General features: G+C 36.1%; 2 protein-coding genes across 2 annotated transcripts; both read right to left on the bottom strand.

Annotated features, from left to right (window-relative positions):
- Positions 1-115: 115 nt before the first annotated feature.
- LOC106135878 (facilitated trehalose transporter Tret1) lies at positions 116-16,534 on the bottom strand. The gene is made up of 8 exons (XM_013336280.2): positions 16,380-16,534; positions 7,224-7,453; positions 4,633-4,802; positions 3,511-3,664; positions 3,016-3,148; positions 1,935-2,164; positions 1,183-1,377; positions 116-681 (listed from the first exon to the last, which is right to left on the bottom strand). Exons 1-8 carry the CDS (start codon positions 16,450-16,452, stop codon positions 412-414), a joined length of 1,455 nt encoding a protein of 484 aa, XP_013191734.2. The 5' UTR covers positions 16,453-16,534; the 3' UTR covers positions 116-411.
- A 1,760-nt stretch (positions 16,535-18,294) lies between these two features.
- On the bottom strand, positions 18,295-24,729 carry LOC106135858 (mannose-1-phosphate guanyltransferase alpha-A). Its single transcript, XM_013336252.2, has 9 exons — positions 24,544-24,729; positions 23,863-24,061; positions 23,345-23,513; positions 22,321-22,532; positions 21,761-21,854; positions 20,810-20,971; positions 20,206-20,326; positions 19,676-19,819; positions 18,295-19,172 (listed from the first exon to the last, which is right to left on the bottom strand). The coding sequence occupies exons 1-9, from the start codon at positions 24,581-24,583 to the stop codon at positions 19,072-19,074; spliced, it is 1,242 nt and encodes a 413-aa protein (XP_013191706.2). The 5' UTR covers positions 24,584-24,729; the 3' UTR covers positions 18,295-19,071.
- Between the last annotated feature and the right edge of the window lie 1,914 nt (positions 24,730-26,643).

Genomic DNA, 26,643 nt, shown 5'->3' with positions numbered 1-26,643 from the left:
TAATAGACAACTAATGCCTTACAAACTAGCCTAGACTAGAAACATCGAATTAAATACATAAAATATTAATTTAAAAAATAACAATTTAAATTTGTATTTTTTAATTTCCGTTTAGTCCTAAACTGAGCATATTATTAAAGGAATTCTAAAAAGTAAACATGATACACATGAAAGTCACATCCCTTTTAATCCCTATCCCTACATAGAAATTATTGCGATTTCTATGTGCCTGTATCACTTAAATAGACAAGATCTTAGCTACAAAAAAAATAATTTATTAAAAACGGAACTTTATGCCGATAGAATATCTATAGTTACAGTTATTACTATATGTGCCGACTTCCTCGAAAATACAGACGCAGTCACCAAATTTACAAAAACAACACAAAATACTATTTGTCTCGATCACACTTAGGGCAAAATATCACTTTTGTTGCCATCTTTCAACTCTTTCTCCCGTTTTCTACCGGACAATTTCGTATATATTTCTTCGACAGTCTTATTCCTGGTTTCTGGGAAGTCCAATACTGTGTAAAAGCAGGCGATGAAGCACACTATGGAGAAGAATAAGAACGTCCAGTGGATCCCTATGAGCTCACAGAGGCTCGTGAACCATTTGGTTTGGACAAAGTTGCTGAGCTTCGCGCATATGTTGGCGAAGGACGATACTGTGCCTCGTAACTGAAAATTAAGGATATAATATACATTGGTAGAGCATAGTCCAAAAAGAAGTAGGTCAGGCTTAGCAGGATGGTTATGAAATTGGAATAATTTGGATGGGTTAACGATGAATGATCATGGAAAACCCAAGTTTATAAGCCTCGATTAGGATATTTACACACATTATTTCGATCTCACCAGCATAGAAGGGTGACTAGATTAATCTGCTTAGGTAATTCTTTAATCACGTTTTCATTATCATCGTCTTCCCTGCGTTAATCCTGTCAGGTTTTTACAGGAAGTGACTTCTATCTGACCATCGCAAACTTTTCAGAGGAAACTAACCTATATATGGATCATGGTGAAAGCTGCACTAAATAAATGTGCCTATTCCTTTAGTAGACATCAACTAGAAAAAGATTGGTTCTATTCTTAAATGTAGATTAGTAGACTGGAAAGAGATTGGTTCTATTCTTAAATACCGATACTGAAAACCAAACGGCACCAACAAAGAAATCTTACCTGGAAAGTGAACAGATCAGTGATGATGATATACGATATGGGCTGGAAGCCGGCAGCGTCCGCAAATATGCAGAGGCACATGGCGAGCACAGGTAACCAGCCCGGCATCCACACGCCGACTGACGTCAGGTAGAACCACGCGGCCAGGAGTAACATCCCCACGCCTACTGCGAACGACGTTGATACCAGAAGCAGCTGGAAACATAGAAAAGGTAAGTAGGTACGTTAAGAATATAACAGTAAAGAATAATATAATAAATTATAATTATAATAATAATCTGTAAAGAATAGAACATATTATTTAACCCTTGCATTGCAAAGGCCAATGTGTCCCAACCGGGAGCCCATTGCGCGAAAAGCCTCTTAAAAGGACCGTCGCCTTAAAATGTCTCGTTGTAATAGTTACCTAATACATATAATCACGAATATATCCCTTGCGGAGTAGACATTGCCACCAATGAAAGGCCACGGTCAACTGTACATGCTTAAGGATAGAATTAAGATTCAAATAGTGACAGGTTTCTAGCCCATCGACTACAAGAAAATCGAAAATTTATAAGTCTTATATAAATGTTGCTAAACATAATTGGAATGATTTGATACAAACTTCACCCATGACATTCATGTTAAACAAAAAATTGCCACTAGATAGACGATTTTTTTTTGTATTATAAATTGGTGAAAAAGGAAGAAATATGTACGTAGGTATGACTTATTTTTTATTACGCTCAGCAGTTTTAAAACAAGCTTACCTTTCTCCCAGTCTTCTCCACAATACAAGTGGCTACAGTAGACCCTATGAGTTGGACTACACCAATCATCATGACTTGTTTGTTTGGACTGAGGTTCAAGTCAATGGACTCCGAGGCTCTGCCGAATACGAAGCCAGCGTATATGAGCACAATGAGGTACCCGTCAAACTGTTGGGTGATCTTGATGACTAGAGTGATGATGAAGGCTTTGAAGGTCGGCTTGTCGTGCACTGAAACGGTAGGAATTTATTACATACATACATATGTTCACGTATATATCCCTTGCGGGGTAGACAGAGCCAACAGTCTTGAAAGGACTGAATGGCCACGTTCAGCTTCTAGGCTTAATGATAGAATTGAGATTCAAATAGTGACAGGTTGCTAGCCCATCGCCTAAAAAAGAATCCTAAGTTTGTAAGCCTATCCCTTAGTCGCCTTTTACGACATCCATGGGAAAGAGATGGAGTGGTCCTATTCTTTTTTGTATTGGTGCCGGGAACCACACGGCACTAGGAATTTATTATTAATTTAGAATCCCACGGTAAGAAGTATAAGTAATTTAATTAACTTTAACGCTAAGGCGTTAATCGGCAATTAGACACCATTTGGCAGGATTTAAGGTAAATTTACCAGTAAGAAAACAGAAGACAGAATTCTTCACCATCGTGTGATAAAAGCATTTAACATATATCTATTTATTTATTTAAGCTTCATTGCACAAAATACAATTATATAGCACAATTGGCGGACTTAATGCTAGAAGCATTATCTACCAGTCAACCATTGGGTCATATCCTTACTATTTTAAATTTTATATGCGATATGCTATACGAACTGCTAATATCTGGATATATCCCTGAGTATATGGAATTATCCCTGAGTATGTGGAATGATTTTCAACTCGAGTGTGAAGATGCATTACTAGCGTGTACCAACTTAGACCCAATCTTACCATCAGGAACATCGAGGCCAAACGCCATCAAATAACCAATATAAAACATTCGGTCTAGAAGATTGTCTTTTCAGAGCTTTGCTGTAACCGTCTTTACCTCGTTATAATAAGATTCAATTTCCCACTTACGTATAATACCCCACGGCGAGCTCTTTCCTGCTCTGGTTTGCTTCTCAACCTTCACTATGCCTTCGACTTCTATCTCTGTGGCCCGGTCCACCACAGGAAGACCGCGGAGCCAAGCCAAAACAGTCTTTGCTTCCTTGAAATATAGATTAGTTTGATTAGATACCATCGTTAATACACCTATGAGGATTTGGAACCCTTAAAGAACAATTATTCAGTAAAATTTTGTATTAGCAAAAACTGTTTCTTCAGCCTTTGTTTTGCCTCGGGAGCATTTTTTGAAGATATAAAATTTTATTACGGTACCTATATCAATCAAAATTGAAAAGATGGTTTAGATTTTCCTCCAAAGTACCGAAGTTGAGTCGCTTCGTGTAGAAACCTTACTTACTCGCTCCAGGCACTATGGTCACAGAGCGACCCTCAGCTGTGAGATAAGGACCCAATGGTGATAACGCCAAGACGATGCTAATGAGACAACAACATTTTTTTACTCACTTCAACCTTCCCTTGCTTAACCAGGAACTCTGGAGTCTCGGGCATGATGAGGAAAATGAAGAATACAACAGTAGGCACCAGGAGACCCATCCAGAGCATCGTGGTCACTGGCAGAAGGTCAGCACATACGTAGCTGGCCAGGTAACCTATGTTTCTAAAAGGAAGGAGTTTATGTAAGAATTGATGCTTTCAAGCATACAGCTCAACGTGGCCTTTCAGTTTTTTCAAGACTGTTGGCTCTGTCTATATCACAAGGCATATAGACGTGATTATACATATGTATGTTCTACTCGCATACTACATTTTATTAAAATCCGTGTAGTAGTTTTTGCGTGAAAGAGTAACAAACACATACACATCTTAGTTATCCTTACAAACTTTCGATATATAAAATTTTTAGGGTAGTATGTGGGACTAGTAAGAAGGGTATATTTTTTGTTTTATATGTACAGGAGAAATAAATGAGGCATGCGTTCTTTTGAAGTCGGTTGATAAACATAAACATCGAGTCATTCCAGTCAATAAATCAATGTTGCCGTTACAATCACGTAATATGGTCAAGTACGAGTATGTTCAGTGCCCCCATCAGAACTCAATAACATGTGGATTGAGATAGGCACTAAACAATAACAACCAACGCATACAGATTGAGCCGAATAATTAAACGAATACCTTAATATATTAAGATGTTTATATTTAAATCTCAACTAAACGTGGCCTTTTAATATTACTGAAACACGTGATTATAAGTATTTATATAGATAGTTTTATTACGGATTATTCATTAGGTTTCAGGAAGTGTTGTACATAAAAATGCATTATATAGGATTTTTTTAAAGTAAATATCGATATTTATGATGAAATGGCAAGATTAAGTAGGTATGCCTTTTTTACACAAAAATAGCATCCAATACAGTCCAGTAGTTTTTGAGTTCGTTAGGTACAAACAAAAAATAAGTACAAATCCTTTCATTTTGTAGTATTAGTACCTATGAATGTTATTGAAATATTGATTAACAAATTATTCCCCAAACAGTTTTTATTTATAAAATAACCCTAGACACTGCTTTTGCCTTAATTTTGAGAATACAATGTTCACATAATACGCTATAGGAAAGTTACCTGTTCAATATAAGTAATGACCCCAGGGCCCCCCGCAAGTCGATATCACTGATTTCCTTGAGGTAGATAGGCAGTACGATATAGCAGGCCGAGCAAGGGATCCCGGCTATAGCCCGAGCTAGGATCAGCGCCCAAGGCTCCAAGCAAAATAGTTTTATCTGCCAGTATATCTGTGAAGAATTGACGAATTATTAAAAAAAGAATTCGATCATAAATATGTTAAATAAATATGTATAAACTAGAGAAATGCTCCAAAAATCCTTTCAATGCGGGCGTCTTACAATCTACCTTTCTGCCAAATTTCATCTTTTCTGGCTCAGATATTTGAGATTTCGTGATCAGTGAGTGAGTAAGTAATTTTCGTTTCTATGAAAAAAATAACAAGTTTTGGGATGTCGATTACGCTGGCATCAGCTTATTTCAAACATACATACATACATAAAATCACGCCTCTTTCCCGGAGGGGTAGGCAGAGACTACCTCTTTCCACTTGCCACGATCTCTGCATACTTCTTTCGCTTCGTCCACATTCATTATCTTATTATTATTATCATTATTATCTTATTCGCTTATTTCAAAAGTGGAAAAAATTCTACTTGATACTTATTATATATAAAACATTCAAGACCGCTCATCGTGACAACACGCTGAGATGAGAAATTTTAAAAAAGACGCTTTTTCGAAAAGTTTTTTTTAAACATTTAGTTTTGTTGTATAACTTAAATAACATCCTTAAAGAAGAATGACATCCTGAAATGCCTGTCACTTTTGAATTATTTACTCAGTCTAAAAAATAAAACATGCAAATTCTATTATTATGGCTAGACTGCGTAAACAAGTGGAAAGTGTGACCACGCCTAAAAATGTTTTACAAAAAAAAAATACACAATACTGGCTGGGAAAAGAAATACAACGAAAAGTTTCGCCTGAACGGAGCTAGGTTATACTTTTTTTTTATTATAAAATAAACAATAGCACCCACTGATGAGGTAGTGACGAATTTTGTACTTATTTCTGCGGTTCATTTGTTCTGTGTTTGTTTAAGAATCTAGGGAAAAGGAAGGAAGCAATTTTTTTTAATTGTCAGGTGCAAACCGGTTCTTTACAAATAGATTTTGTTGAAGAAGGTATTCTGGATAAGTACTTATCTATTTATTCAACTTTAACGGAAATGCAAAATGCGAACTTAACTTAGAAGCAAGCCATGAGTCGGGTAATTTCTATTAGTGGAAGGGTAATCAATAGTCTTGAAAAGACTCTTAAGATCGTTCAACCTTTAAACGAAATTGAAATTCAGATAGTGACATATGCTTCAATCTGATCGCCTATAAAAGGAACCCTTTCATAGGCGATCAGATTGAGGAATTAAGGAAGTTATAAGCCTTTCCCTAGATTAAGAATAAGAAAGAGAAGCAGTTGGCTGTATTTTCGGAGGAACGGCTAAGGCTAGGTCAAAAATACTTTGTAATATACCGAAGAGCTTGCATAAAGCAAAATATTAATGAACGTAACGCAAAAACCTTCTTTCCTCTCCTGGTACTTTAGAATAGGACCACGCCATATCGTTCCCATGGATGTCGTAAAAGGCTTCTTGTAAGCGATTGGCTAGCAACTTGTCGCTCTTGTCGCTATTGGAATCTCAATTTTATCATGACGTGACTTATCAGTCGTTTTCAAGCCTGTTGGATCTGCCTACCCCGCAAAGTATATATAGACGCGACTGTAAATATCTATGTATGACGAGAATATACTTATAAATATTGAAGGGTATGGAAAATACTTATACTTATAATCTCTGCCTATGTATGTTTTTTTTGTAAGAAATCATGATACGAGGAAGAAGAAGAAAAACAAAAAAAAAAAAGTAATATTGATGAAACTCAAGCACCGTGTTGACAAACAAAATAGCTGTTCAATGGATTCATTGTTGTTCGAATTGACATTTGATGAGTTTCCTTTAAACGTGAGAATGTTTGCGCATAGTGTGAAAGATTTGCATGTTACAATTTAGTATTACATAAATGCTATTGTACTGTTTTTAAAATTACAATGAAAATTTTCGAATAAGAAGATTAGACTAGAAAAATGTGATTTCGTTGCTTTAGCAAAATTGTTAAAATCGTTGCATTAAAATTTGTTAGTTATGAATTAGGCTTTTTTAAATTAATAAGTTTGACCTTAATCTGCCAGATGGTAAGCAAGATAAATAAATAAACAAAAATTGATTACATTCTTTACAAAAATACAAATATTTTGGGTTTCCGAAATTTGTGTGTGAAAATGTGTGTTGTTGTTGATAAGATCTAAAAGGTACACGCAACCTCAAATAATGCCTATGCCACTTGCCTGAAAAGTAACTTGTAAGTAGTACTTACCTACTCGTATAGACAAACAGAGACTCGGGGGTTATATCAGCGAAACATTTTGTGTATCGGGAAATGTGTTGTTTTAAATGAACTTATAGAATTTAAAAGCACGAATGGAACTAGTAGTACACTTTATTTTCCATTAAATGTGTATATTGAGATTAATATACCCGCAGTTTTTTTGGCGGTTGAAGAGGTTACTTGTAGTAGTCAATATATACTCACAATAAGAGACAAAGTAGTGATCAACGTCATCATCTTTCTCCCATATTTGTCAGTCAGATGTCCCATGGGAGCTCCAAATATAATCGCGGTGATGTAAGTCACTGATGTCATCCATGATATGTCAGACGTGGTGAACGGTTCTGGGGATGGTCCTTCGGGAGACTGCAGCACGGATATCATGGGGGACAGCCATCCTTGGACCATGCCGAAGCTTAGAAGTGGTATTGTTACTGGAAAGGAATTTTTGGTTATGTTAGAAAAGAACATGATTTTCTACTAAAAAGGCACTTCATCACTTTAAAAATTATATCAAAGACAACTCAATTTAAGAAAAATTTAACGTTACTTTAAGAGTTATTGTTAGAAGAGATAGCTAATAATTTAACTATGATTATGTATAGTTGAAGTATTTATTAACATACATACATACATACATAAAATCACGCCTCTTTCCCGGAGGGGTAGGCAGAGACTACCTCTTTCCACTTGCCACGATCTCTGCATACTTCTTTCGCTTCGTCCACATTCATAACTCTCTTCATACAAGCTCGGCGGTTTCGGGTACTTTTGACCTGACCCTTTACCAGGACGTCCTTAATTTGATCAAGATACGTTCGTCTAGGTCTTCCCACTCCGACCTTTCCCTCCACACTCTCCTTGTATATCTGCTTAGTCAACCTGCTTTCATTCATCCTCTCCACATGACCGAACCATCTTAACATACCCTTTTCTATTCCTGTAACTACATCTTCTTTCACATCACAACATTCCCTTATCACGCTGCTCCTTATCCTGTCACTCAATTTCACACCCATCATACTCCTTAACGCTCTCATTTCCACTGCATTTATTCTGCTTTCATGCTTCTTTTGCCATACCCAACTTTCACTCCCATACATTAATGTCGGGACCAACACGCCCCTGTGCACAGCCAGTCGAGCCTTTTTGGATAGTTTCTGACTGCTCATAAAGGCATGCAAAGCTCCATTCACCATGTTCCCCGCGTTCACTCTCCTTTCAATATCACTATCATACTTGCCATCTGATGTAAACTTTGATCCTAGATATACAAACTCTTTCACTTGCTCCACTTTTTCTCCTCCAATCAAAATATTACATGCTGTCATTTCTTTCTCCATTTCAAAAACCAGTGTTTTAGTTTTACTTACGTTCACTTTCATTCCTTTCTCTTTTAAAGCTTCATGCATACAGTTTACCATCTCCTGTAACTCCTCCGCTGATGACGCCAGTATAACCTGATCGTCGGCATAGAGCAGACATTTGACGAGTAACTCATTCATCCTTAATCCACTTTTAGACTCTTTCAAATCTGTCAAACAGCTATCCATAAATAGGTTGAACAGCCACGGTGACGCAACACATCCTTGCCTAACGCCTTTCTCAATCTTAAACCACTCAGTGTGCGCTCCGTTTATCCTGACACAAGCACTCGAATCCTCATATAAGGATTTCAGTGCTCGTATTAAGAGACTGCTCACCCCATGCATAGAAAGTGCTGACCACAATTCATTCCTCTCAACTCTGTCATAGGCCTTTTCCAGATCTACGAATGTGCAATAGACTTTTTGACTCTTGGCCAAAAACTTTTCGGCTATGCACCGCAAGGAAAAGACCTGATCAGTACATCCCATTCCCTTTCGAAATCCCGCTTGAGCATCCCATATTTTGTCATCAGTTTCATTCCTGACTCTATTAATCAACACCTTAGCATACAATTTGCCGACGACGCTAAGCAGGCTTATACCACGATAATTTTTGCAGTCCAGCTGTGACCCTTTTCCTTTGTAAAGTGGCACGATAACAGCCTTACACCAATCTTTTGGTACTCGGCCGCTTCTCCAACACAAATTGAAAAGGCAGTACAACTGACTAGCTACTACGCCTTTTCCTGCTTTAAGCATCTCGACCGACACTCTATCACACCCAGCAGCCTTTCCCGCTTTCATACTCTTAAGTGCTTCCACAATTTCGAACATTTCAATTTCGCCTTCCATCTCATTCTCTTTTTCTTCGCTATAGCAGAAATCTTTCTTATTTCCTTCCTTTTTTTCAAATAAACTTTCAAAATAGTCCTTCCATATCTTTAGTACACATTCTTCTCCTTTCACAACGCTACCATCCTGGCATCTGATCCTAGTCAGCTCTCTGGTTATAGTATTTCCTCGGGCTGACCTTACGGATTTCCAGAATACTTTCAGATTTGACTGAAAGTCTTCTGATAGCCTTTTATCAAAATCCTCTTTATACTCTTCTTTCTTTCTAATCACAGCTTTCTTAACCAAATCTTTCATTTTCTTATATTCCTTACGTGCTTCATTCACATCTTCATCTATAACCTCTTGCATTCTTAAGTTAGCTTTTGCTGCTAACAAATCCAGCCATGCTTTCTTCTTTAATCGCACAAGTTCTTGCACATCTTTACTCATCCACGCATTTTTGTGATTTTTTCCTTTCCTTCTTCTACTTCTACTTCTTCTAGTATTTATTAAATAATTTAAAAAAAAATCAAGGCTTTATTAAGTACGAGTAGCCTGTCATTTCATAGTAGAGGAGTTTGTCATTTCATAGGTAGTGATCGACGTTTTAAAAAAATAAGTGAAGCTAAGTGCGGTCGTAAAATAGCGAGGGTTTCATTGTAGCATCGCATGTCCGACCGATCCATGGCATTGTTAGATAATTAAAGTAGAGCCAAATGAGTTCGCGAATTATATGAAATTAGGACGTTGCAGTTCATAGTATTTATAGAATAATCTTGTAATGGGGTTAGGCACGAACCGAGATATACAGTTTAAAATATAACCTCCTATATTTGAGTGCTAAACAATGCTCTTATTGTGAGGGAGAACATCGTGAGAAAACTGCGCATTCAGGCAATTGAATTTTGAATGTTGATCCTATATGGGTAAGGCCCCTTTGCAAAGTCTGCGATGATAAGATGGGAGTCACTTCGTGCAAAAACCTGACTTAACCTATCCAGAATTATAGACAAAAGGCGCACCCTTGGCTCCTCTCCGAAGAGGTAAGAACGTACCCGGGATTAACGCCAGGAGGTCGGAGAACAATTATTTTACCTAAGCACTTTATCATCCTCGCAATATTTTCTATCAGCTATTTCATAATCAAAGTTCAGATTATTGTAAAGTTGACGTTATTGAAAATGCCTTGTGGCGTTAAGTCCACCTGTTGAAAAGTTTTACGTGCATAAAGTTTAAATAAATAAATAAATTTCGAAGAAAATGCTGCACTGCTGGTTTTTTGTGATATGAATTGATGTTCGAGATGTCTCATCTTTTGAAATTGACTTAATCCCAATTTCGTCCTCACCACTCTAGAGAAGAGCCCGTTTCTTAGCCACTTTCTAGGAGATAATAGAAACTTAATCATCTGTTAATACTTTTTCATTATTGGTTGTATCGAAAAATCACGGCGATGGATACTTGGTACAGGTAGGAAATACCTAGTTGTCTTTTTAATCATTCTAATTATATTTTTTTTATTTAATGTATCAGGATAGTTTGTTATTATTTGGAAAATGAATGAGGCAGACAGGCATAACAAAAGTAAAATAATTCAGGGCCGCGCATCCAAATCATTCAAAGAATACTTCAACAGCATCACGTGGGTTCCGAAAACGCTTTCAAATGGTAATAGATTACATACATCATTATATATAACTTGTTGTCAATAAATAACAATGCTTTTTTTTAAATTAATATGACAATGTCTTCTACCCATTAATATAGTGGATACTTAAGTCTTCTACCTATATGGGTATATGGCTATATAGGTTAGAATTCCACTCTTTCAGGCGATGGGCTTAATTTTATTTCTAACTTTATGTTGAACGTGGATTTTCAACTTATCGATACTGATGGCTCTGTCTCCCTGAGGGCTTAAGACATAATATAAAAATGTATGTTTATTTGTATGTAAAAACCTTATCATGCATCCTACATACACAAATCACGCCTCTTCCCCGGAGGAGTAAGCAGAGACCACATCTTTCCACTTGCCACGATCCCTGCATACTTCTTTCCCTTCATCCACATTCGTAACTCTCTTCATGCAAGCTTCTATTCTATTCTAATACATACATACATACATATGATCACGTCTATATCCCTTGCCGGGTAGACAGAGCCAACAGTCTTGAAAAGACTGAATGGCCACGTTCAGCTATTTGGCTGAATGATAGAATTGAGATTCAAATAGTGACAGGTTGCTAGCATATCGCCTGAAAAAAAATCCCAAGTTTGCAAGCCTATCCCTTAGTCGCCTTTTACGACATCCATGGGAACGAGATGGAGTGGTCCTATTCTTTTTTGTATTGGTGCCGGCAACCACACGGCACTATTATTATCTATCTATCTATTAACAGCAAAATATACCAACAAGCAGTCAGAGCCCACGTTCAGCTGTATGGCTTACTGAGATCAGTCCAGAAAATGAAGTATGCTAATAAATAATGCAAAAGGCCAGACTTATCCCTAGGACGGATTCATTCAGTCAACCAGGTATTTGATAAGATCATATCCAGGTAAGGGATAGTAGCTTAGATAATATCTTCGTTCTAATACCACAGAATTAATAGTAGTACCTACTAAATCAGTTATAAGTCCTGTGTGCCGTGCGGTTCCCAGCACTTTAGAGTAGGACAACTCCATATCTTTCCCATGGATGTCGTAAGAGGCGACTAAGGGAGAGGCTTATAAACTTCGGATTCTTCTTGTAGGCGATGAACTAGCAACCTGTCACTATTTCAATATCAATTCCATCATTTTGTTACCCATACAGCTGAACGCGCCCTTTCAGTCTTTCCAAGGCTGTTTTCTTTTGTCTACCCCGCAAATGATATAGACGTTATTATATGTATGTATGAACAATGTAAGTGATCGATCGCTGCGTAGGTAACTTTGACAATTAAACTACGAGCTACCAAAACAACATGTTTCTTTTCTCATACAATTTGTTTATTACGCACTCCAACGCGTGACAAAGAGCGTGTCGAAAAGCGATAAATATATGCGTGAATAGAAAACATAAGTAGTAATTTCACCTCAACAAGTAATTTAATACGGTTGTAAGTAAAAAATATTAGCAGTTCAATGGGAATGCCTCTACGGGGAAGTACTGGCTTAATTAGCTTATTGTTTCACTAAAATTATGAATTAGGCAAATTTAGTTGCTGTGCGGCGATGACACACAGTATCACGTGTTCAGCCGTGTGGTTCCCGGCAATTTAGAATGGAACCACTCCATATCTTTACAGGGATGTCGTAAAAGCGACCACGGGACAAGTAAAAAGGAAATAAACTTGGGTTTCTTCTTGCAAAAAGATTCAAGGTCTGTAAGGATCGTAGCAAGTGGAATTCCATAGTCTCTGCCTACCCCTATGGGAAACAAGCGTGATGGTATGTATGTTCTTCTTACACTCGATGGGCAAGCAACCTGTCACTATACATAGATACATATAATCACGTCTAAACCCCTTGCGGGGCCCGCCACTTAGTCGCCTTTTCCCGAGCGAGTCGTCCTTTTTATCACTATTAAAATCTCAATTCCATCATTTATGTAGCCATGCAATTGAACGTGGCTTTTCAGTCCAAGACTGTTTGGCTCTGTCCACCCCGCAAGAAATATAGACGTCACTACGTGTATGTATGAACTATGTAAGTGATCGATCGCTGCGTAACATGACATTTGACATGACAATTGCGTGCTTTGACCATATTTCTTATACATAGTTTTGCTGGTACATAAGGATTCTGTATGAGGTGTTTTGAAGTAGTTTCCAAAATAAATTGTATCCTTAATGATTTATTATATGATTATTCACATATCCAAGTACGATAATAAAGTACGTAGTGGGGTAGCGCGCTTGACTGGGTCACAGTAGGCGCCGGCCGGGTTCGAATCCAGGCTGGGGCATCTTGAGAAATGAACTCCTTCTGATTGGCCTGGGCATTGGGTGTTTATCAAAGTGTATATAATTATAAAATATAGTATCTAGTAGTTGAGTTAGTATCTCGTTGCACAAGTTTCGAACTTACTTCGAGGCTGACTGATTTGGACAGTCTGAGTAATTTGTCCCGTATACCCATATTAATAAATAATATAAATTAACATTCAAAAGATTGGTTGTAAAAAAAATCAAGGTAGGTACAAAACAAAAACAAGTTTTATCAAAATCTGTCCAGAAATTCCAAAGATTAGGCTTACAAACCGACTTACTGTTTTTTTTTATATTAAACTTTGATTGAATATTTTTTTTATATTATATTGCCATTGTGTCTCGACAAGTTTATTTACGTACAATGCGGGCAATATGCAAAAGCGGACTTCCGACCAGTTCTTCCGTTTATAAAACGAGTTTTAAAGCAATCCCTTTTAAGTTGAAGGTTCCCTCGAGGATATTAAGAGATATTCGTATTGTATTTATACCTACTGTTGTTTCCATGACAAATATTTATTTGAAACTTTGAAATTCATCTAAGAATTTGTTGCTAAACGCATTCTTTACGAGTCAAACTTCATAACATGACAAATACAATAACATGTCGCGTGGTTCCCGACACCTTAGAATAGGACCACTATCTTTCCCATGGGTGTCGTCAAAGTCGACTAAGGGACAGAAGACAGGAGTTTCGCAACTATATGCCAAATTTCACACGACATGATGACACAAATGAGAATAAAAAGATCTTATTACCTTACAATCACAACAACCCCATAAATCACCTCGCCAAGCCCTCATTGGCTATTAATACTATTTCTTTATCAACTTCGTCTCATCATTAGACAAGAGACGGGTTAAATATAACCGGTTAAAAATAGAAATTCCTACATCATACGGGCACTATTACATCGATATCAACATTATTTGCATTCTTTATGTAAATTGGATTCTCGAAGGAACGGACGAGGCCGAGCGGTGCAGATGAGTTTGTGAATGAAGAGATACGAATAATTATTATTATTACAGCTTTTGTAAATAATCCTGTTTAAGTCATACTATAATTAAAAATGCCAAAGTTTGTAAGGATGTGTGGAAGTGCGTTTGTTACGCAGAATCTACAGGAGGGATTTAAATGAAATTTCGTACATACATATAGTCACGTCTATATCCCTTGTGGGGTAGACAGAGCCAACAGCCTTGAAAAGAGTGAAAGGCCACATTAACGTATGGCTCAATGATGGAATTGAAATTCAAATAGTGACAACGACAAATTCAAATGTAACTTCGATGTAGATTTTCAAATAAACGTTTAAGCGAATTAGTGTTAATTCTCATAAATTGATGTCCCCGATTTGATTAAGGAAAAACTTTTATAAAAACCTATAAAAATTATAACACGACAATGATGCATCAAACTCTAATTAACTGAAGTATAAAACAGATTAGCAGATCACAAATAAAGATGGCCAACAAACAACATCCATTCCTAATTATGTATTTAATGAACGAAACCGCATTGCAATACTGGCTTTACGACCTTTGATAAGATTAGATGCGTTATCATACATCACTTGTTGGGTATGATAAAAGTAAAGCTCTGTCTACCCCATTCTTCTTCGTCTTACTCCGATTAAGACCACTGCTGGACAACGTATTATTTGTCTGTTTCCACATATTATTTTTCGAAAAGGGAAAGGCTAATAAACTTCAGATTCTTCTTGTTATAGGCTACCAACCTATACCTATCTTACAACTGAACGTAGCCTTTCAAGACTGTTGGGTCTGACTAGCCGCAAGGGATATAGACATGACGTACCTACATGTATATGTACTTATTAATCAAATATATCGTTGTTTAAACATATGTTTCAAAAAAATAAAGAATGCCTAATTTTTTATTCAGTTGTTTCTACGTTATATTTAAACAAACAGACGGAAAAACATCTAACAAGTGCGACGATAGAAGTCTAGTATTGTTGACTTGTATCGGCCGTAAAATTCTCAAATATATTTATTTAACTTTACACCATAAAGGACCTTTCTAAAACAAGTGGATTAACTGGTAGTCGAACCTTTAGACAAAACCTATATTCTACTATATCTACAAACTCTAGTTACAATACAATTTAATTATATGTATACTTAGGTATATATTTACTTCGTGCAAACACCAGTTTGGCACAAAAACACAGGTACAAATTGGAAAAATAAATTCTTATTTTCATTTAAACGACTATAAAAAAACGTCCGAACCGGAATGCATTAGTGTTTTCTATACAAACACGTACATATCACACCTATATGTAGTATATATACCTTGCGGGTAGACAGAACCAACAGTCTTGAAAAGACTGTAAGTATGTTCAGGCTGTATGGCATAATTATGAAATTGTCATTCAAATGGGTAGTGATTCGATTAGTGACGCGTTGAAATTATGAAAAAGAACCCAATGCTGCTTTTTCTCTGAATTATCTCCAGAGAAAGAGCAGCATTTGCTGGCCCATGCTCCGACCACAGTCCGCTATTGGGTGAATCAGGTTTTTATACGAAGCGATTCATATCGAACCTCCGCAACCTTTCAGTATAGAACCTAACCCATAGCTACCGAATGCAAAGAATAAAAACTGCATAACAAATCTCCCAGCCAAACAAACAAAACAAATAAAAAAAATCCCTTACTGGATAATGTTTACACATCCAGATGCCTGATTGCGCAGGTCTCCTCAATCATAGTCAGATGTTCTCAATAGTATAATCAAATTAGTCAGAGCAAAATCTTTAGTGGTGGTAGGATTCAAACCTGAACATCTTGGAATAGGTAAAGTACGTATTTTCCATTCGTAACAATGTTCGATTAAATTCGAAATGTTTGTATACAAATGTTTTAATTAGATTCGTCGTCGTGGTAATGCAAGTTACCGTTATTAATTTCAGTGTACCGGTAAATTAATGACAAGTTGTTTAAAGCTTACTTGTTTATTTACTAAGTTTTTTAACTTATGAAGGTAGGAGTTTGTTGCCTTTTAAGTAAAAAAATTATATATAGTGTGTTCAATTTAAAATAAAGAATTTTAGGCAATAAAGACTACTTAAGTATTTACTTATTCGATACACAAATTATTATTTAATAATATTGGACAACATCATAATAATTAAAAAAAAAACTCATAATACTTACTGATTATAGCGAAAATATATTGGTTGATCCGCGTTCCATTTTTCCACATCAATTTTGAGATAATTAAATTCATAATTGGAATTCACTAATTGTTTTTTTATTTGCCACAAATTTTATAATCATCCAGACACGATGGTGTCTTCGTTCGGACTGAGCCGGCGGCGCCCGCGCAACTGCTGCAGTTCGCACGATTGTCTACTGTGCTATACTCGACCATTGTCATTCAAAAGTTTGGGGTTTTGCTGCAGAGTGAGCGAAAAAAGTGTATTTTTTTTCTATTATAAATAAACGTACATCGCGAGATTTGCAAACCGCAAAGTTAATCGAGACTGGACGGCGGTCGTATTCTTAAATTGCTATTTGCGAGTAACATTAAAATTCTTACTTTATAGCCTGCATTATGGAATTTAAATGAGATATTGTTTTAGAGGGCGAATTAAAGTTTTGATGTGATTACAAAAGGTTCTGATAGCTATTTTTTGTTGTTGTGAATACGGATTAAGTATGCGTAAGTTTGAATATGTAGGACTATGGTTAATGATATTCTTAGTGAGTTAGGAAAATATTTCATCGTTTGATGCAAAATACATATAAATATAAATTTTATGAGGTATCTATATAACGTGTAATATTTTTAATGAAAGGATTTATCCTTTTTACTGTGTCTGTTCTTCTGTCAGACCTTGACGCCTGAAGTCATAGGTAGCAGGTACACACAGTACCTACCTACCGTTGACTGTCGAATGTATGTATGTACGAGTATGTTTCGCCCAATTGAAACTCGCCTTTAGCCTACATATGAATGCATGAATTTTGACCGCGCACTCTAATTTAGAGAACATCTTATATTGCATTTCATTAGAATGTTTGTCAAATATACTCGTATTTCCCGTGTCTCCATTATTAAGCGTTATTCGGTGTATACAACTAAAACGAGTTGAATCGTTTTGTATACATTAAAAATGCTCAGTTTATATCGACAACCGGTCTCAGGAATTTCGGTTGTGGGTCAATTAAAACGATAATTTTGAGAACTACGCAGAAAGTTCAGGGCTGCCAGTTCTTAAAGGAAATTTCGCCGACTGTTTTGACACAGTGCAAAATAACGGCTTGGCTCTGTCTACGCCGAAAGCGATGGAGACGTGATTATAATGTATGTATGTACAAAATAACAGACTTGCTCATATAACACATATTTATGGGGTACCTATACAGTATGGGGTATGAATATCTAATCTATACAATCCAATAGATTTGAAGCGATAGTAGATATAGAACCACGCCATATCTTTCCCATTGATGTCGTAAAAGGCGACTTAAGAATGGCTTATAAACTTGATTCTTCTTGTAGGCGATGCGGCTAGCAAACTATTTGAATTTCAATTCACTTTCATCACTAAGCGATACAGCTGAACGCGGCCTTTCAAGACTTATTGGCTCTGTCTACCCCGCAAGGGATATGACATACTATAACCACGACTTCATCCCTTTAAGGCTTACTCAATTTGTGTTATTTGTGTCATAAAAAATACATATTATATTCTGTACTTAAATTTATTGCAGCATTAATTGTCCCACGACTTGAATTGGTAATATAAAAAATATACAATAAGCAGTAATACTTAGCTATACAGTAAGTATAAATTAAAAATAATAGTATTTGTAGACAATATTTTTTATTTTTTCCCATAAATAAAATATCTGTAATTACTGAAATCATTGGTATTTGTCAGTCAGACAATCTCAGAGGAAAATAAACACTTACAATTATATATTTGAACCTAGATTACTAAAAACATGAAACAAAATATTTCTAAAAAGAAGCACTTATTACTTGAGGCACATTTGTGCGATTACTTGAGAGTCGCCAGTAAGAGTAAATGAACATAAATAATAGTGCCCCTTTTTATTTAAAAAAAAAAAACCGAACAAACATTTTATTGCAGGACCCAATCACAAGACTAGATACATTTATATGTAATTTTTCCACTTTGGCAAAATTTCACCGGAAAGCAATGTATAATTATCGACTACATTGTTTGAAAACAACAATTTCTAGACGCCTGCAATCTTAATGTTTTGTAAAAAAAAATATTATATGGATCCAGTTAACGGGTACCATAATGATACTTTTGTTTGACAACTCTATAATTATCTGATTGAATAAGCTGCATCTGATATTTATACCTCTTTATTATGGAATCTTTTAAGATTCCATTCTTAGCTGTCGGCATATGTAAGTAATGTTATACATGCTGTGAAAAATTAATATTAACGCTTTTTTGCAGTCTGTTTAAAAACAACAGAAGACAGACGGCAAATTACAATTATTAATATAATTTATCTTTAATTAAGTTTATTTATCCTTTCTACCTTTCTAAGGAGCTACACTGAATAATAAATTCACTGGTAAAATATTTGTACCCAATTGACTTTCTTAAAATGATCTATCAAAAAACAATAAAAAGGTTTTATCGTTAAAAGAAAAAAAAACGCTTGTGAAATGTAAGGCACATTTCACTTGGATTCGTGTCTTGGCTGATGCACTACCGTACTCTCACAATGCTAAATTGGTCACTTCTAACGCGACGCTGATACATCGACATTAGAAAACTTAACTTTGTGCGTTTAAGCCTGTGTAAAATAATAAAATATATATTTGTTTTTTTAATTAATCGAAGAATAATAAATACTATAATATAATTTCATGTTTAAAACTCCTTGTCAGATGTTTGTGCGGCAGTACTATGGAATTTAGGAGTATCATCTCGGCCGGTACCACTACGCCTGCACCTGTTAAAAGGAAAATTAAAAGCATTATCGCACTTGTATATTTGTTAATAGAAACGTCGAATGTGGAATGTAGTTACTTGACAAATTAGTATACGTTGTAGTAAAAGTCAGTTTTTGACTTTAAACTTTATTTACTTGTTAATCTTAATCGACTAGCCTCCGTCTAAAAACGCGAAAAACTATCGCTGTTTCGCTTTTTATTATCATATAATCATATCCATATCACTTGCTGGGTAGACTGAGCCAACAGTCTTTAAACACTGAAAGACATTTTGGTTTAATATATATTTAAATATTGCACCATAAGAAAAAGAAAAACAGAAAAAAAGGCGGTCTTATCGCTAAAGCAATCTCTTCCAGTCAATCTCAAATCTTCTAGTCAGTTTTGTGTGAAGACAATTCATTTTAAAGATATTTGGCACAGAGACAGACAAAACCATCACGAGTACCATACACTTTTCTTTCTGGAAATTCCCAAGTAAACGAAGCAAAAGTTATATTACCTAAAATGGTAATGGAAGGGTTAAGCCTCCCGTCGGAGTTGAAGAGCGGCGTGTTGTCCATCTTCGCGAAGGGCTTGTTGGGGTCGGGGTCCGAAGGGGTCCCTTCCACGCGGGACCATTCACCCACTGAAGCTTCCTGACCTACTGTGAACAAAAAAAACATATTTTTTAAAGTGGTAGCCTTTGTCGTTTGGGCGGCTGTTTTACCGACCACGTACGCGAATTGCTAATAGATGGCGCTAAAGTATTTTTTAAAACTTTATGTTACTTACCTTATTTCTGTTATGAGTAAGAATTTGAATTACCCAGGGCAAGAAATTGAAGCAATCATCTGAGATTGGGGGATCTTCCCATCATACATATTGGGGCTAAAATACTCTGAAATCTATACTAATATGAAAATAGGTTCTTTGTCTAAAAATTTCTAAAAATTCCATAGGAAGTTTTTTCCCCAGAGAAAAATCTAACAAGTTTCATATTTATTGCGCTGAAATCGGGTAGATAATAAATAAAAAATAAATAAAACTTACCAACAGAATACATGACCAGTGCATGCTCGTGTATGGTAGCGTTGTTCAGCACTATGGACTCCTTTATCCTGACACCCGCTTTTACTGTCACTCCCGCGCCTATTGAGACATTTGGCCCGATCTAAAACAAGGGTAGATTATATAATTATTATTATATATTTTGATATTCTTAATTTAGAAGATGGGCTAAATCCCTAACTGAATTGAATCTTATCATCATTAACCCGTCAAGCTGAACATGAGTCTTTTTAAGGCTAGAGGAATTATTGGAAAGTCACTGCCCACCCCTCAGGAAAAGAGGCGTGGTTTTATGTATGTATGCATGTACCATGTGCCGTGTGGTTCCCGGCACCAATACAAAAAAGAATAGGACCACTCCATCTCTTTCGCGTGGATGTCGTAAAAGGCGACTAAGGGATAGGCTTACAAACTTGGGATTCTTTTTTAGGTGATGGGCTAGCAACCTGACACTATTTGAATCTCAATTCTATCATTAAGCCAAATAGCTGAATGTGGCCATTCAGTCTTTTAAAGACTGTTGGCTCTGTCTACCCGGCAAGGGATATAGACGTGACCATATGTATGTATGCATGTATATACTCACCACAGCCGTGCTATCGACGATCGCAGACGGATGTATGAACACGTCAGGCATTATCTGACAGGGCGCAGACTGTGAAATCCTATTACGATGTAACTCTAGGTAGTGACGGTTGGCATAAATAGCCGAGCCAGCGGTCTTCACTTGGGACCACCAATTTGTGACCTGCATGGAATTATTGATAATTAGATTAATACGACAAACTAGCTGTGCCCGCGACTTCGTCCGCGTGAAATACCTAGTTATTTTGGGCATCATTGAAGCCCTGGAAGGATTATTATCCCCGTTTTTTTTCATATTTTCCATTATTTCCTCGCACCTAATAGTTGCAGAGTGATATTATATAGCCTTAAGCCTTCCACGATAAATGGTCTATTAATTTTTTTTATTTTTTATTTGAACCTTTTATTCCTGAGATTAGCGCGTTAAAACAAACAAACAAACTCTTCAGCTTTATAGTATTAGTATAGATGACCACCAGGTCTACAATAAAGGTTCTCCGGATACCTAGTATAGGTTCTCAGTTCTCCACGATTACTAGAGCTGGATGTGGAATTCTACATGCTATACTTATATAGCATGTAGAATTCCACATAAAATTATAACAATTTTATCCCAAGCTTATGTTAAAGTAATGTACAAAAGGCGGCCTTATCGCGTTATGCAATCTCTTCCTGGCAAAAACAAGAACATTTAGTAAGAGGGAATAAGTTGGGGGATACCTAATAATGTACTTAACTAAAAATGTTTTTACGTAGAAATAAAATGAATGATATTGATGATTGATGAACTCGTAAATTTCTTTGTAGCCACATATATTTTTTGGAAATTGTAAAGAAGCGCTTTACTTGCTTTTACTACATTTTTACACTTTTAGTGTTTCAAACAATACTTTCTTCATCTCATCAAAGACTTATTTTCCGAATAAAAGAATCAAAGAGAAAATAATTTTACCTGCATAGCGTACAACTTGTTCGTGCCGGCCAAAGGCGCTAGAACATCTTGTTCCCAAGAAATGTAATCGGGACTACATTGACCATTGTTGCCACTGCAATGAAAGAAACAAAACATATGTGACGTTTTAGTAATACGTAATTTAAAAATGTATAGAATAAATACAATATTTATTAGGACTAGTTTTACAAGTTATTAGAGGGCGTACATACTAACATACAATAATCACATCTTTATCCCTTACAGGGTCGACAGATGTTCATAAGTTTGCTATTTAGTTTACATCCTTAGGCGCCTTTTATGACATCCGTGGGAAATATAAGGGTGAAAAAGTTAAATAAATTATTTAACTAACTTCTGCGCTTCTTCATTATACTGGGAAATTTTTATTATTACATACATATATGTTGTTCTTAGAGGCTTATTCTGCTTTAAATACATTTTTATTTCTGAATGGCTTAGGTAGTGATAAAATATTAAGTGGGAAATCATCTTAGCGATGGGCTAGCAAATAGGTTAATATCAAAAAGCAAACTCAAATCATTTCAATAAATAAATACCTGTAAAAATCATTCTGTTTCTTCTCAAAAGCATTTGCCATAGTATTGAAGACTTGTAACGAACACACGTACACCCCACAGTTGATCAAAGTAGAGACATAGCTGTTGGGTTTCTCAACATAATGGTTTACAGCCTTAGTTGAGGGGTCGCGGACCATGCAGCCATAGTGTACAGATTGCTGGCGAGTGGCTTCCGTGCCCATTATTGTTACCTGAAAAGAAATGGAAAGTTGACAATTGACAAACTGAAATTGCCGTGTGGTTCCCGGCACCATTAGATAAAGAATAGGACCACGTTATATCTTTCCTATGGATGTCGTAAAATAGAATAGAATAGAATAATATTTAAGGCGACTAAGGCGATGAACTAGTAACCTGTGTCTATTTGAATCTTATTTTCTATTATTAGGTCAAACAGTACAGTCGTGGCCTATTGGTATTTTCAAGACTGTCGGCTCTGTCTACATTTTTGACACAGACACAGATTGTATGTATAGTAAACTGAATGTGAATGCATTTAATAAGGTTCATGTTAGATTGGAGGAAAAAGAGTTTGTATGGCTATGATCTTCTACTTCGTGGGTGTAGTCCCGGTTGCATCCTTACGACCCTGGAGAGAAGCCTGGGGTAAGCAACAGCTTACCATGGATCCTGGATTGGATGAGTCAGGTTTTATATGAAGCGATTTACGTCTGACCTCCGTAACTATTGCAAGGGAACCTAACCCATATAGGATCATTGTTGCACAACCAGTTGCCAGAATGTGCAGGTATCCTCACGAGGTTTTCCCTTACCATAGGAGCATCGGTTGGTATTCAAACAAATGTACATAACTTCTAAAATAGTCAATGATACATGGCAGAGTTGGGATTCCAACTGGTGCCTTTATCCGCAAGACGTGTTTTAACCGGGCGCGTTACCGATTCGACCAACAACTCTCTTGTTTGTATGTCTATGATCAGTGATGAAGCGAAAAAAGTAAAGATGATGTTAAATACCTAAATAAACAAAAAAAATATCGTACCAAGGCATCTGGTCTTTCAGAGTGAAACATCCACAGTTCCTTCAATGCGAAGTCAGCACAGACATCACCGTTAAGTAGGAAGAAAGCCGATGGGCTCCCAGCTCGGACTTGGTCCCTGAAGTGGTAGAGACCACCTCCTGTGCCCAGCGGTGTGAATTCTTGCAGATATCTGTAATATAAAGAATAGGAACACTCCATCTCTTACCCATTGAAAAAGTAAAAGGCTAATAAGGGTTGGGCTCATAAACTTGGGATTCTTCTTGTAGTTAATGGGCAAGCAAGCTAGAATTATAACATATATATAATTAGGAGTATATATTATTAGTCTGAAGAAGCACACAGGGTACCTATCATCCCAGTAAAAATTTAAGTTGCCGTGAGATTAGCGTAAAACCTGTATTCTATTATAAGATGGTGTTAAAAGCTGCAGTAAAGGCTAGTATCTGAACTTGTCCTTTCAGTATTTTCAAGACTGTTGGTGAGGACCTTTATAAATGCAATCACTTTGACTAATGTACCTGATAATAATGTGATATTCCTTCTGCATATCACTCACAAATTGTGCCATGACAGTTGTAGTATAAGAGCCAATGATCAGAATTTCCTTGCATTCTTTCAGTTTGGCACATGCTTCTATATGATGCTGTATAAGCGGCACTCCGGCAATTGGGAAGAGAGGTTTTGGTGTGTCAAGGGACAGAGGTCTGAAGCGGGTGCCTGCAAAAGAAAGAAAATATATATTGACTTTTTGGATTAAGGTTTATGTTTATCCACCCAGTTATGATTTTTTTTTTATTTAAAATTAAACTAAAAATTCAGAATTTAATAATGTTAAATAAAATTAATTGCATGTTACACCCTAGGCGGCATTATACAAGCTATCAATCTCATTCCCCTTGTTTCAGAACCCAGGGTTTCCGAAATTTTGAGTCTATTGCCTCACTCTATCTGCATATATATTACCATTTAAATGAGTACCTGGATACTTTGTAAGAAAGCCTTATCAGTTGTAAAGTGATAAGACTAATAACCAACAATAATCTAACTTACTCCTACTTTACAACGCCCTGGTTGAAATTCGTTCCATAATAAAGATGATAATTAAAATGTCTGAGTAATATACACGTAGAAATTTAGGTAAATTCTTAGAAAATCAGCGACAAAATGTATGTTACAATACCGGTGACGTATACCATTACCTTTTTGCGGCCCGCCGATTACTATTACGGCTTTTAGCATTTTGCCACTTGCACAGTAACAGCGTTTATACACACCTAGTTACTAAACTCATCTAATTAATTACTACAAACAAATTGAAAAGATTAAAATCCTGGAATGCGAGATACACGTCAACCAAGTTTTTACTTACAATGTATGTAAACAAAGCCGTTTATGTCACTGTCATGCATAACTGACACATATACGTCAATGTCATTAGATTTTACTTTTTTTTGTCACACATTTGCGACGTTTTGTTATCGTAGAGCCACATTCAGTATTTATCATTGAAATAAATGCAACGGCCTAAGCTGTTCATTCCCTAATGTTAATTCTGGTTGCGTTGCGCTCCTACTGGAAGGAGCTAAAAGATGCTATGTCAAGTAGTAATGTTACGAAGCCACTCCCTTGTTTATGTAGATACTCTGGCGATACTAAACCCAGCTAGGATAATGATTACACTTTCGATTCATTACCGAATTTCCTTACAATGTTTTTACCTCTATAATCTAAACATCATCATATAATCTAAGCATCTGTGGTATTACCTTCCTCGAAAATAGGCAAAGACGGCGAGAGTGGGATTTTACGTAAAACTACGTACAAAACGAGCACACTTTTTGAGTCGGTTACGATACAATACCCATCCATCAAAGTCCCAAAATATCAATGTTTTAATGAAAATAAAAGATCACAGCTCCAATGTAAGCCAATAATCCTTGTGTTTGTAAAGCCGGACCTCGACGGTAAGGTTTCTATTGTTTCGTAAAATGGAAAAATCACACGTTGATATTTTGGCTTTATTTTATGTGTCCGTTATTTTCACGTTTAATTTAAATAGAGTGTGTTAAATAGAGTATCTAGTGAACTGAGATCCCACTTCTGAATTTTGTTACATACATACCTACATTATGGTCACATCTTTATTCCTTGCGGGGTAGACAGAGCCAACAGTCTTGAAAAGACTAAATGGCCACGGACGTCCAGGATTTGATCAAATTACGTATATACGCACCGATATTATTTATTTACATACATACATATCATCAGGTCGATATCCCTTGCGGGGTAGACAGAGCCAACAGTCTTAAAAAAGACTGATAAGCTACGTTCAGCTCTTTGGCTTAATGATAGAGTTGAGATTCATAAAGTGACAGGTTGCTAGCCCGTCGCCTAAAAGGAAAATCCTAAGTTTATAAGCCTATCCCTTAGTCGCCTTTTACGACATCTATGGGAAAGAGATGGAATGGTTCTATTCTTTTTTTCTATTGGTGCTGGGAACCGGGTTATTTATTTCACACTGTAAGCGTAAGTATTCAATCATTTCTTATATATAGGTACTTATGATTAATTAAATATAAGTAGAGTACAGACGATAAAGGAAAATTCATACAATACTCAACCGTACAAGCGAAATACCAACACATTATCGGATCTTCGATTTGCGTGGGTTTCATCGGAATAAATGTTTACTTAGCAAGTTAATTAAGCTTCAAACAGTAATCATTAGACATAACAAGCTCTGTTTATTTGCTTAATGGTGTAGGGAAAAGGATATTTTCTTTTAATGTAAACAAAATAGGTAGGAACACTGATAAAGGTCAAAAAGTTCCTACCCGTTTTATTTTTGACCTTTTTTCAGAATGTATCTTTGTAAGTAACTTGTTTCTTTTGTTTCGAATTTGTCTTGTATTTTTTTGGAGATGAGCGCAACACATACCTACATAGATACGGGGAAGACAGAGCCAACAGTCTCGGAAAGACTCAAAGGCCAAGTTCAGCTGAATGACCCAATGTTGGAATTGAGATTCAAATAATGACAGGTTGCTAGCTCATGCCCTACCTACATGAAGAATTCCAAGTAGGTAGCGCATCATATGTATGTATTAATTATAAAACTCGTTCTATTACTTATCTAGTTGATATTTCTTTACAATTATAACCTCTTAAATAATAACTCAAATATTTTTCATTTCAAATTTTAATTGCACCTGGACACATACCTTTCTATACGTATCGATCACTCTTTTTTCCTTTTCTTTTTTATTTATTTTCATCTCTGTGTCCTCTACAATTAGGTT

The sequence above is a fragment of the Amyelois transitella genome, chromosome 24 (assembly GCF_032362555.1).
Source record: "Amyelois transitella isolate CPQ chromosome 24, ilAmyTran1.1, whole genome shotgun sequence".
Lineage (NCBI taxonomy): Eukaryota > Metazoa > Arthropoda > Insecta > Lepidoptera > Pyralidae > Amyelois > Amyelois transitella.
Note: the sequence above shows the minus strand (reverse complement) of the source record. Positions and strands in the feature narration are given on the sequence as shown.

What these genes read in the sequence shown, in the direction of transcription:
- LOC106135878 (XM_013336280.2), bottom strand. Translation starts at nt 16,452, where the DNA reads ATGAATTTAATTATCTCAAAATTGATGTGGAAAAATGGAACGCGGATC. An exon ending in ATATATTTTCGCTATAATCA is followed by an intron (nt 7,454 to 16,379) that starts GTAAGTATTATG and finishes ATTCCTTTCCAG; the next exon opens with TAACAATACCACTTCTAAGC. An exon ending in CTGATCTGTTCACTTTCCAG is followed by an intron (nt 682 to 1,182) that starts GTAAGATTTCTT and finishes CTTAATTTTCAG; the next exon opens with TTACGAGGCACAGTATCGTC.
- LOC106135858 (XM_013336252.2), bottom strand. Translation starts at nt 24,583, where the DNA reads ATGCTAAAAGCCGTAATAGTAATCGGCGGGCCGCAAAAAG. An exon ending in CTGAAAGACCAGATGCCTTG is followed by an intron (nt 22,533 to 23,344) that starts GTACGATATTTT and finishes ATTTCTTTTCAG; the next exon opens with GTAACAATAATGGGCACGGA. An exon ending in CCCTTCCATTACCATTTTAG is followed by an intron (nt 19,173 to 19,675) that starts GTAATATAACTT and finishes TCCTTTTAACAG; the next exon opens with GTGCAGGCGTAGTGGTACCG.